At 45.2% G+C, this 12,209-nt stretch overlaps 1 protein-coding gene across 2 annotated transcripts in view; it reads left to right on the top strand.

Annotated features, from left to right (window-relative positions):
• kiaa0513 (KIAA0513 ortholog) overlaps nucleotides 1-12,209 on the top strand; it is a 53,737-nt gene that overhangs the window by 22,386 nt on the left and 19,142 nt on the right. Inside the window, exons 8-10 of one of the 2 annotated variants that reach the window (XM_057836452.1) lie at nucleotides 1,008-1,080; nucleotides 1,220-1,297; nucleotides 1,510-1,539. In XM_057836452.1, the coding sequence (XP_057692435.1) occupies nucleotides 1,008-1,080; nucleotides 1,220-1,297; nucleotides 1,510-1,539 (181 nt within the window). The remainder of the gene's footprint in view (nucleotides 1-1,007; nucleotides 1,081-1,219; nucleotides 1,298-1,509; nucleotides 1,540-12,209) is intronic. The other variant, XM_057836453.1, reaches the window with a different exon arrangement.

Below are 12,209 nucleotides of genomic sequence, written 5' to 3'. Positions count from 1 at the left end.
TGTGTTACTAATAGTAGCCTTTGTTACTGTGGTCCCAGCTCTTTGTAGGTCATTCACTAGCTCCCCCCGTGTGCTTCTGAGATTTTTGCTCACCGTTCTTGTCATCATTTTGACGCCACGGGGTGAGATCTTGCATGGAGCCCCAGATCGAGGGAGAGTATCAGTGGTCTTGTATGCCTTCCATTTTCTAATAATTGCTCCCACAGTTGATTTCTTTACACCAAGCGTTTTACCTTTTGTAGATTCAGTCTTCCCAGTCCGGTGCAAGTCCACAATTTTGTCTCTGGTGTCCTTTGACAGCTCTTTGGTCTTGGCCATAGTGGAGTTTGGAGTGTGACTACTGAGATTGTGGACAGGTGTCTTTTATACCGATAATGAGTTAAAACAGGTGCCATTAATGCAGGTAATAAGTAAGTGGAGCCTCGTTAAACCTCGTTAGAAGAAGTTAGACCTCTTTGACACCCAGAAATCTTGCTTGTTTGTAGGTGACCAAATACTTATTTTCCACTCTAATTTGGAAATAAATTCGTTCAAAATAAAACAATGTTATTTCCGTTTTTTTTTTTTTTCCCCCACATTCTGTCTCTCATGGTTGAGGTTTACCCATGTTGACAATTACAGGCCTATCTAATCTTTTCAAGTAGGAGAACTTGCCCAATTGGTGGTTAACTACATACTTATTTGCCCCACTGTATTTGTGTAATCATGTCCATATTAATTTTAAATCTTCGAGTCTAATTTCTTTTGTATTTGTAGTTTGTTTTTTGTTTTTTTCACTTTTATTTATTTTTTTATTTTAATTTGGGCAGGTTTGGTCCTCCATGGTATTTATCTGAGAAATCTTTTGGGATTTTTTTTTTTTTTTTTGGGGGGGGGGGGTGGGTGATTTATGTCAATTTATATATTTGACTTCGACTTTGACATTTTTTGCCTTATTTGTATTCCCAGTCGCGCTGGCTCAAATTGTGTTTCTTCTAATTTGACATGCTTTGTTATTTTCACCCTAGTATCAGCGGTTCCAGAGGAAAAAGTGGGAGAAAAGGTGTACTTGTACACCCACTTGAAGCAGCAACCCATCTGGTATTACTATTGTCTTGTCCATGTGCAGTTATCAGAGATATGGAAGTTTCATAGAAAGACAATTTTGATTGTTTCTTCATGCTGTCTTCTCTCGCTTCAGACAATACGACTGAATTTAGTTTTTCTAATTGTTTTTCAGGCACACGTTGCGATTTTGGAACGCTGCGTTCTTTGATGCAGTTCATTGTGAGAGAAAAAAGAGGTCGCCAACAACAAGGTCAGCCTAAAAATGTTAGAAAACTAGATTAGTAAGCGTTTTAAGGTTTACCGTGTTTTCCTAGATTATGATACTTAATTTTAAATCTTTATAAAAACTCTTAAATGTGTGGTCTTCTGTGTGTGTGGGCACACTGCTCCTCTTTCTTCTGTACTTCCTCTTTTTGCATGTCCACTTTAACCCTTGTCTTCTTGTGCCTTGCTGCCGAGCAGGGGAACTCAAGATGGAGAGAGAGATAAGAGGTCTGTCTTTCGTTTGTCTGCTTCCCTCCAAAAAGCTAATCAAACAATTAAAACAAATAATAATAGTAATAAAAGAAAAGCAAGACCTTTGAAACTTAAAATGTGACGCTATCGTGCCTGTCCTGTGCTGCGCATGGCTTCGTGTGTAGATTCCTGAGTTGGTTGCATAAAAACCGGTTCATGCTTTTAGTTCTTTGCTTTTGAGGGTTAGATTTTAGATTACATGAGTTGGACAGTAAGTGTGAGGAGAAAAAGGCCTTTGACTTGATTTGGCTTGCAAGACCACATTTGAAAGGCAGTGGGAGTTTGTCTAATGGTTTTAAAGACCGTTATTTCTAATACGATGCTTTTTTTCACTGTATCTCAAACAGGAATTTAGAATTGACCTTTCGCAAAAGCTCCCCCCGTTGAGTTACGTTTGCTAAACCGACAAGCTTCGTCACTCCAACGGCACAAGCCATTGCAAGCAGACGTATACTAGAGTGTTTTAAAGGATTTATTTTTTTGAGGAATACCAGTGCAACATTATCCATATTGAGGCAAAAGGGTTTACTGTATGCAGCGGAAGGTTAAAATGAAAATATAAAAATTGTAGTAAGCTATCGGGGCAAAAACATACTTGGTCAACACTTGCAGCAAGCAATGGGCTGGGATATTCAGGTGTCTGTTCACAAAATGTTACATAAAAAATAAGTTAAAAACTTATTAGGACACTATGCTTACTTCAAAACAGGAAGCATAGCTTTAACGTTACAACAGACAGCGGGTGGATGTACAATAATAAAGGAAATTGATGTGTGAGTCAATGTAGATTTAATTTAGCTTTGTGTTTTTTATTTTGTAAATAAACATGGCTAAACCGGTAGGTAGCAGTATAGTTAATGATAACTTTACTGTATACATTTTTTTTGGCTTGATTTTAATCTGGAAAGAAAAAACATTTCCAGGGGAATTTTAGGGGTTAAATTCCAATACCATAATATTTTAAGTTTTGTACTTGGCTTTTAAAATATTTTTTCATTTATGATTAAAGAATGTGAATGCAAGATACTGAGAATAAAAGGCTCCATATATGCATAAAGGGAACATATAAATGTGAGTACAAAACACTATTGTACTGTATTTAGCCTTGAAGCCTTGGTACTAGGCTTTATGATTTAAAGTGCATGTGACACGAAAAAGCATGTTTATTTCATAATACACGCGGTATTTTATGCCCCTGAATGATATGGACCGCTTGGATGTGTGTGGAAGCGATCGGTATATTTATTTAGTTTTTTTTAATCCCGCGCCATGAAAATGAGTGACTTCCGGCTTCGGTCTTACATTGAGGAGGAGGGCGCTGTGACGGTAGAAGACGTCCTCTTCACTATACAGTGTACTGTTGTGTATGAGGACGAAGGATTCAGCTGATTTTGCGGATTAATACGTTTATTTTTCGCATCACGCCAGCCAAATGGCTGCAGAAAAATCATTCTGTATGAGGGAGAGGCGTATGCGCCTTTTTGGAGTTTCGAAAGGTTCCCATTCACCGTGGATATTTACTGTGGGACCATTGGACTTACGAGGAAGTGAGTAAACATCTTGTTTTGTATTATGTCAAATACAAATACAGCGATTACAAAGTAAACGCTACAAACCTCCTTTAAATAAAGGACTACTTACGTTTGATCATTGATAGGCATGTAAAAAGCTCTCCTCATGCTCATTAGCAGTACGTTATCTGCACAACAACTCCAGCCACCCTCCTCCGGGGAACGAACTGTAAATTGCTCTCCGCCGGGCGGTTTGCCGATCCGCGAAAACAATCGACAACCGGGTCGTCATGTCAAATAATCCAGGCTAGTTATATGTGATTTTCTGCTTCGAAGACTTTGAAACATCACTCTGTTCGGGTTAGCATGTCGGCTAGCTGTCATGCCTTCCGGTTTTACATTCTCCGAAACCGGGGAAGGGAAGTGACATATGTCCGATTTAGGTGTCATAAAATATTGTTCGGGAGGTGCGACAGTAAAGGTGAAGTCGACAGTTTTGACCAGTATGGAGTAATTTTGCCATGTCGTCCTGAATAAATGCATTTTTATTATTTCATATTCCATTCAGCACAAGACTGTTATATGTCATGACCATGCCATTTATTTAGCAATTGGGGAAAATACTTGGATAAAAAGAATATCCTGTAAAAATATTGAAGTAAAGAGACAGAAACAATGACATTTTGCCGCTGTCTTCGTCGCGTTTTCCTCGTTGTGAATAGTTCCCCCTCGACGGGCTGACTGGTCCTTCTCAAGCCATTTATATAGCTATTGGGGAAAAATACTTGGATAAAAAGAATATCCTGTAAAAATATTGGAGTAGAGAGACTGAAACAATGACATTTTGAGGCTCTCTTCGTCGCATTTTCCTCGTTCTGAATAATTCCCCCTCAATGGGCTGAATAGTAAAACCGATGAGCCCAGTCTACCGCTGACGTCATCCACCTGTTGGGGACGCTAAAGCCCTATAATGGTAGGCGTGGCTAACCAGCAGATTAAAAGACTAATTTCTCGTCATCTGCGCTTTGCTAAATTGTTGTATATAGTCGAATCGTCTCAAAATATGATTTTAATTGACATAATAATGCCATTTAAGACTTTTTTTCTCATGTCGTATGCTCTGGAAGCATCTAGTGTATCTAATACATCGATATCATCCCATAATAAGAAATCCAAGCGGCAACAAGGGTCGAAAAGATAATGAATAGCACGCTAGTCAGTTAGCCTGCTGTGCCCATAATTCTCACGCTAGCGTTCCATTGCAATGTTTGTCTTTTTGTAGCTTACTGGTAACTGGAGGTGCGAGCATCATTAAAGACACGCCGATTTTAACGAGATATTATCGCCTACTTACCGTGTTTCGATCCAAAACTCGTGTAGCATGTTTCACAGAGTGTAAAGTCAGTGTGAATGGCCACAGCTGGACTTTGCGTGGGTCTTATGTGTGAAAAACGGTAATATAACAAGGGTCGCGACGCGGAAGTCATGGACAAGGAGTGGTCGAGATTTTCGTTTTTCAAATGTATACCCTTTTAAACTTTTTTTTTTTCTTTTCAAATTTTCTTCTTTTGGATCGAATATTTATCATCTAAAACATCGGGGAAAATGCGACATTAGCAAAAAAAATACAATTAAGCGATAGCTATGATATAGATATTCGTCACCTATTTACAGACACTATTTTTTTTCATTGTGATGTAATTTGTTTAAAATATGCAAGTGAATAATTTTTTAAAGTCGTTTTATTTTTTTAAGCTAAATATTAGACATCAATTAATGATTCTAAGCTAAAAATGATCGACATTTCGAATAAAAAAAATATGATTACTTACCTTCTTTTTATGGCGAGGTTCCGCAACGTCTGTAAACAGGGATCTGCAGGGTAAAACGGACAAATTCAAAATAGTCTGGCGGCATAATGCGCCAAGAAACTGCTATGGCAGCATATAGACATATTGTTCTATCAAAAACAACAGTTCGTTTGTCTTAAAATACAGCAGTTTATTTTAAAGGGCGGTGCAAGAGGAGAAACTGCTTTTTCAGCCTTGTGTATGTTTTGTACCCTATACATTTGGAAACTTTATTAACAACTGATGATGTGCCAAAACATTTTCCGTAAATCTTCAGCCAACAGCTCCACCGCCTCACTGCCACTTCACAACTCAATGCAGTTTTGCTGCTGCATCAGTTGTTCATTTTATCCTTTTCTTGGATGCTGTCCTTCTTTGGATAAAAGAAACGGAGCATTCAACTGCTACTTTTTTTTCTATTTACAGCAAAGATGAGGACATACTGAACACAACTCACAAGAAGTTGCCCTTCATGGTGTTTGAGCCATGAATGGCCTGTACGTTTCCTGGTTCAATTGAACTTATTCACGTGTTCAACAACCTTCAAGAGTATCTCAAAGTTGTGGCGCTTTAAATGAAATGTTCTCAGAGGAAAGATGCCACTGAGCTTAGAGTGTCAAAGGGTTCCATTGGCACATAGCAACATATACAGAGCGACCACAAAGGTTCAAATTGGAATTCCTTGGGAATTTTTATCGATCAAACTAGAGCTGGGAATCTTTGGGCACCTAACGATTCGATTACGATTACGATTCAGATGGTCCGATTCGATTCTAAAACGATTATTGATGCACCCCCCCCCCCTTTTTTTTATATTTTTTTATTTTTTTAATATTTTGTACATTTGTTCCAAAATTGTTCAAAAATACTCTCAGGCTAAACCAAACTACTATTTCAGTATCAAGTTAACATATAGCAGTAAACAAATATACAAAAATAACAGTAAATAAAAAACTCCAGTCCCCATTCTGTATCAGCAGCTTTAAACTACATTCAATTAATTTAATGTTGTGAATCAACCGTTAAAGTTGTTAAAATTGCTCCCGTTAATCCATAATTTCCATTTTGTCAACTTTCGACATGTGAAAGTTTTAAAACTATTTTAAAGATAGATTCAAGTCAATATTTTACCGATTTAGGAGTATTTTAGATAAAAAGTTAATTAGGTTTGCTTGGAAGGTTCGCTACAACAGCCTTGCAGAGAAGTGTACTGCTTTAAGATGGCGGCCGTTTACTACGTCTGCATCTAGCTTTTTGTAGATGTACTGCAAACGCTACCGCTACCATAGTGCATCTAGTCTTATATAAATGATATCTACCGTAACATTATGTGGATGACGTACTTGTAGCAGCTTCAGGTATGTTGTTGTGTTTTTTTTTATCTCGTGGCATGAGTTGAGCTAGAGCCGTGAGTTGAGCATTGACATTACCCGAGGGGCCGGGTAATGAGAAGCATGATGTTTAGCTACTCTCGCTCCGTTGCTCATTGACCGCGCGGCGCGCTGAGTGTGTTGTACTTCCGCTTTACTTGGCATATTTCAATAATCGGAATTTGGATGTTTGTGAATTGTTCTCGAATCTTCCACGGCCGAATCGCGAATAATCTAAGAATCGGAAATTTTGCACACCTCTAGATCAAACACATACTGGGAATTTAGCCAATATAAATTGTTCAAAAATTGGTGAAATATTGAATGATCGGCCATGTGCATTCAAAAATTTTGAGAAAGTCAAAGGATATACAGTGTATCGCCGTGATACGAGCACAATACGTTCCACAGCCAAGCTCGTAACGAGAATATGCTCATATCATGTGTGTACTGTCTTTGGCTTATTAAAAATAACTGAATTTCAGTTGATGTGTGCAACACTACCCATGACCCTCCGTGTTACCCCTTAATAATAATTCAAGGTATCATTTTTTTAGGCTAAATAATCTGAAAAAGTAATTACTAAGTAATCACTTGTAAGGACAAATGATCGACTTCGATACAAAAATAAATGAGGATGAGCGGCAGGTGGTCAAATAGGGGATCCTGTAGATGCAAGATGCTCGTATTCCCCTTACCGGGACGCCGAGACTCTGTCAGACCTGGATGACGAGGCGGACTCAGCTGCGGAGGTTCAGGCAAAAACTTTTATTTTGAAAACAGGTTCTTCCGCTGACATGCAGGAATGAGAAAAATGTACAAACAAAAAAACTCTCCAATGGAGGAATAAGTCAAAGCAACCACGATCAGGGTTCAAACAAAAAAGCACTCCATAAGGGAGGAAAGGGCAAAAACACAAAACGCTCCTAATGGAGGATAACATTCAGTAGAACTGCAATAGACTATGACGGTAGGCTATGACGAGAGGCTGACGTGACTGACCTTGGACGAAAGACACTTCTGCACTAGACAAGGGAAACTAAGGCAATATATACACAGGGGTTAATGTGGAACAGGTGGAAACAATAGGTGATTAGGTGACCAGAGGAAGGGCAAGTACGCAGACACAAGGAGGGTGAAGCTTTCAAAATAAACAGGAAATGACATGGCATGACAGAACCCCCCCCTCTAGGACCGGCTACCAGACGGTCCAGGTTGGTCGGGGTGGTCCCTGTGGAAGTCTCTGATCAACGAGGGGTCCAGGATGAACCGCGAGGGAACCCATTGTCTCTCTTCCGGGCCGTAGCCCTCCCAGTCCACCAGGTATTGGCGGCCACGACCTCGGGGTCGCACTGCCAGCAACCTCTTGACCTGATAGGCAGGGCCGCCGTCGACGTCAAGAGGAGGTGGAGGGCGTGGCATAGGCACCATGGAGCTCTCCACCACTGGCTTGACTTGGCTGACGTGGAAGGTGGGGTGGACCCTCAGGGAGCGTGGAAGACGTAGCCGCACCGCTGCAGGGCCTACGACCTTCGATACAGGAAACGGACCCACGAAGCGGGGGGCCAACTTCGGGCAGGTGGCCCGGAGGGGCAGGTTTCGGGCGCTCAGCCACACTCGCTGTCCCACCTGGTAGGCGGGTGCTGGGCGTCGGTGACGGTCTGCGGCCTTCTTCACCCGATCCCCTTGGCAGACAAGGATTTGGCGAGCAGCTTCCCAGATACGTCTGCTACAGCGGACCAAGGCATGGGCAGACGGGACAGAGACCTCCCGCTCCTGTGCGGCAAACAAAGGGGGATCGTAGCCATGGACGCATTTGAAGGGTGACATACCTGTGGCGGAGGTGGGAAGAGTGTTGTGAGCATATTCGACCCAGACCAGGTGGTTGCTCCATGTGGATGGGTTCTGGGATACCAAACACCGGAGGCCGGTCTCCAACTGTTGATTGAGGCGCTTGGTCTGGCCGTTGGACTCCGGATGGTATCCTGACGTGAGGCTGGCCTTGGCCCCGATGAGGTTGCAGAATTCCCTCCAGAAGCGTGACACGAACTGTGGCCCCCGATCCGAGACAATGTCCCGGGGGAAGCCGTGAATGCGGAATACCTCCCGCATCATGATCCCTGCAGTGTCTTTGGCCGAGGGCAAGGCAGGCAGGGCTATGAAGTGGGCCATCTTTGAGAAGCGGTCGACCACAGTCAGGATTGTGGTGTTCCCCTGGGATACAGGGAGCCCCGTGACAAAGTCCAAGGAGATATCAGCCCATGGTCTGGAGGGAATCGGGAGAGGCTGAAGAAGGCCCATGCGTGGTCTGGTGGACGTCTTGTTTCGGGCGCAGACCGAGCAAGCCTCGACGTACTCCCGGACCTCCGGCTTCATGCCTGGCCACCAGAACCTCCGGGAGATGGCGTGCATGGTGCGCCTGACTCCCGGATGACAGGAAAGCGGCGTGGAGTGGGCCCATTGGATCACCCGGGGGCGTAGGTCAGCCGGGACGAATAGTCTGTTCTCAGGGCACCCCCGAGGTGTCCGGACCCCCCCTAATGCCTGCTTAACCTCCGTTTCTATTTGCCAAGTTACCGCCCCTACCACACAATTCAGTGGCAGGATGGGTTCAGGTTCCTTGGCTACAGGCTCGGGGTCGTAGAGGCGAGAGAGGGCGTCTGCTTTGATGTTCTGGGACCCCGGCCTGTAAGAGATAGAAAAGGAGAATCTGTCAAAAAAGAGCGCCCACCTCGCCTGGCGAGAATTGAGTCGCTTAGCTGTTTTGAGATACTCAAGATTGCGATGATCAGTCCAGACTATGAAGGGTTGCTCTGCCCCCTCGAGCCAATGCCGCCACTCCTCCAGAGCGGTTTTGATGGCGAGTAGTTCTCGGTCGCCCACGCTGTAGTTCCGCTCCGGTGGCGACAGGCGGCGGGAAAGGAAGGCACAGGGATGCATCTTCCCATCATGCTCAGCTCGTTGGGACAGTATTGCCCCAATGCCCTCACAGGATGCGTCGACCTCCACCATGAACTGACGACGGGGATCAGGCATGGTCAGTATGGGGGCTGTGGTGAAGCGGGTCTTCAAGGCCAGGAATGCTGCTTCAGCTGCAGGGGTCCATTGGAACTGCACCTTGGAGGAAGTAATAGCGTGGAGAGGGCCTGCAATTTTACTAAAACCGCGGATAAACCGCCTGTAAAAGTTGGCGAAACCAAGGAACTGCTGAAGCTTCTTTCGACTGCCCGGTGTGGGCCAGTTAACCACTGTTTCTATTTTTGCAGGGTCCATCTGGATACCCCCAGGAGTTATTATAAAGCCCAAAAAGGAAATCATCTTGACATGAAATTCACTTTTCTCAGCTTTGACAAAAGGATCGTTGGCGAGAAGGCGCTTTAAAACCGACTCAACATGGTGCCTGTGGGTAGTTATATCCGGGGAGTAAATAAGGATGTCATCTAAATAAACAAAAACAAAACGGTCAAGAAAGTCTCGGAGAACGTCATTGATCAACGCTTGGAAGAACGCGGGGGCGTTAGTGAGGCCGAAGGGCATAACTAGATACTCGTAATGGCCGTCTGGGGTGTTAAAGGCCGTCTTCCACTCATCTCCCTCCCTAATGCGGACTAAGTGGTAGGCATTGCGTAGATCTAATTTAGTGAAGACCTTGGCCTGCTGCAATTGGTCGAATACTGAAGACATAAGGGGGAGTGGATAGCGATTCTTAATGGTGATGTCATTGAGCTGGCGGTAGTCTATGGTGGGACGGAGTGATCCATCCTTCTTTCTTACAAAAAAGAAGCCCGCCCCAGCAGCGGACGAGGAATGACGGATGAGCCCTGCTTTCAGGGAAGCTTGAATGTATTCACGCATGGCGACTTTTTCAGGACCGGAAATCGGATAAAGGCGCCCCCTGGGGATAGTGGAGCCTGGGATAAGGTCAATAGCACAGTCATAGGGACGGTGAGGTGGCAGAGACTGGGCTCGGGTCTTGTCGAAAACCTGGCGTAAATGGTGATAGCACTCTGGGATGGTGCTCAAGTTGATTTCTGATTCTGGAGTGACAGAGAGAGAAAACTTGTTAATTGCGGTCTCACCATTAACATGACCTTTGACCCCAGGGTTCTTTTCTCCTAGACAACGTTCCTTACAGTCCGCACCCCACCCCAGTACAGAGCCAGAGTTCCAATCAATATGAGGTTGGTGTTTGCGGAGCCACGAAAGACCTAACACCAGTGTCTGGGCTTGGGCAGAAAACAAATGGAAAGACATTGTCTCAGTGTGTCCTTGAACAGTGACTTCTAAGGGCTCGCATGAGTGGGTGATAGAAAACAGTTTTTCACCATTGAGAGATCTGGCCACCAGGGGCCGATCGAGAGGGATAGCACGAAGGCCCATGAGATGGCAAACCCCCCGAGGCATCAGACAGTCGTCTGCGCCGGAGTCTATCAGGGCAGCGAGTGCATGTGACAAAGCTCTGTGCTTTACCTGGACCGTGGTCGTTGAGCGGTGGGTGGGGCTCGCTGGTTGACTGCTATGGCTGGGCCTGGGTCTGCGAGTGGTGCAACCTGCCACAAAGTGTCCCGAGCTCCCGTAGTAGAAGCATAGCCCCTGTAGTTGTCGGCGCTTACGTTCCTCAGGGGAGGTGCATGTGGGACCAAGCTGCATGGGTATGGGGTCGTTAGGATCCCTAGGAGGTGAGGCCGGCAGGGTGTGGGTACGACGAGGTCCTGTCTGCTCCAGCGACTGGGGAGGTGGTCTCACAGCTTGGATAGGCCGGGTCCTGCTCAACTCCTCAAGGCGATGGTCGGTGCGTATGGCGAGGGCGATGAGGTTGTCTAACCCCTCCGGGAGGTCGAGTGGCACAAGGCGATCCCGGATAGTGGAGGAGAGCCCCTTAAAAAAGGTATCATAGAGTGCAGTGTGGCACCAGCCGCAACCTGCGGCCAGGGTACGGAACCGGATGGCATAGTCATTGACCGAGGCTTTACCCTGACGCAGGCTGCTGAGCTCTCGTGCTCGGTCTCTTTCGGAACACACTGGGTCAAAAGTGGTCTTTAGGGTATCTATGAATGAGGACAAGTTATGGCACGAATACGAATCACGCTCCCACTCAGCCATGGCCCAGGCTCGGGCCCGTCCCGACATATGGGACACCATGAAGGCAATGCGAGAGCGGTCAGTGGTGAACTCGTGGGGAGAACAGTCAAAGTGCATACTGCATTCCGTGATGAAAGCTTGGCTAGTACCTGGGTCCCCGCAGAATCGTTCTGGCGGCGCCAACCTTGGTCCTCTTCCAGGAACCAGGGAGGAAGAAACAGGAGGGCGGCAGTCAGGCTTATTGGAAACGGAAGCTGGTTGTGCTGGGAGTAGCCGGGCTGTGAGCTCCATCAGCTGATTGTTCATTTGGACCAGCTATGCCGCCATCGTGGCTTGGAAGTCCTCCTGGCGGGTGAGACGAGCAGATTGCTCTCGGAGAGTGGCAAACAATTCGGGGGCCTCCGCTGGGTCCATTTCTGGCAGAAGTGTTCTGTCAGACCTGGATGACGAGGCGGACTCAGCTGCGGAGGTTCAGGCAAAAACTTTTATTTTGAAAACAGGTTCTTCCGCTGACATGCGGGAATGAGAAAAATGTACAAACAAAAAAACTCTCCAATGGAGGAATAAGTCAAAGCAACCACGATCAGGGTTCAAACAAAAAAGCACTCCATAAGGGAGGAAAGGGCAAAAACACAAAACGCTCCTAATGGAGGAAAAAGCCAAGATAGCGAAGATGAAAAAATTCAAACACAAAGCGCTCCAATGGAGGATAACATTCAGTAGAACTGCAATAGACTATGACGGTAGGCTATGACGAGAGGCTGACGTGACTGACCTTGGACGAAAGACACTTCTGCACTAGACAAGGGAAACTAAGGCAATATATACACAGG

The sequence above is a fragment of the Corythoichthys intestinalis genome, chromosome 5 (assembly GCF_030265065.1).
Source record: "Corythoichthys intestinalis isolate RoL2023-P3 chromosome 5, ASM3026506v1, whole genome shotgun sequence".
Lineage (NCBI taxonomy): Eukaryota > Metazoa > Chordata > Actinopteri > Syngnathiformes > Syngnathidae > Corythoichthys > Corythoichthys intestinalis.
The sequence above is the reverse complement of the archived record's forward strand: the minus strand, read 5'-3'. Positions and strand labels throughout refer to the sequence as shown.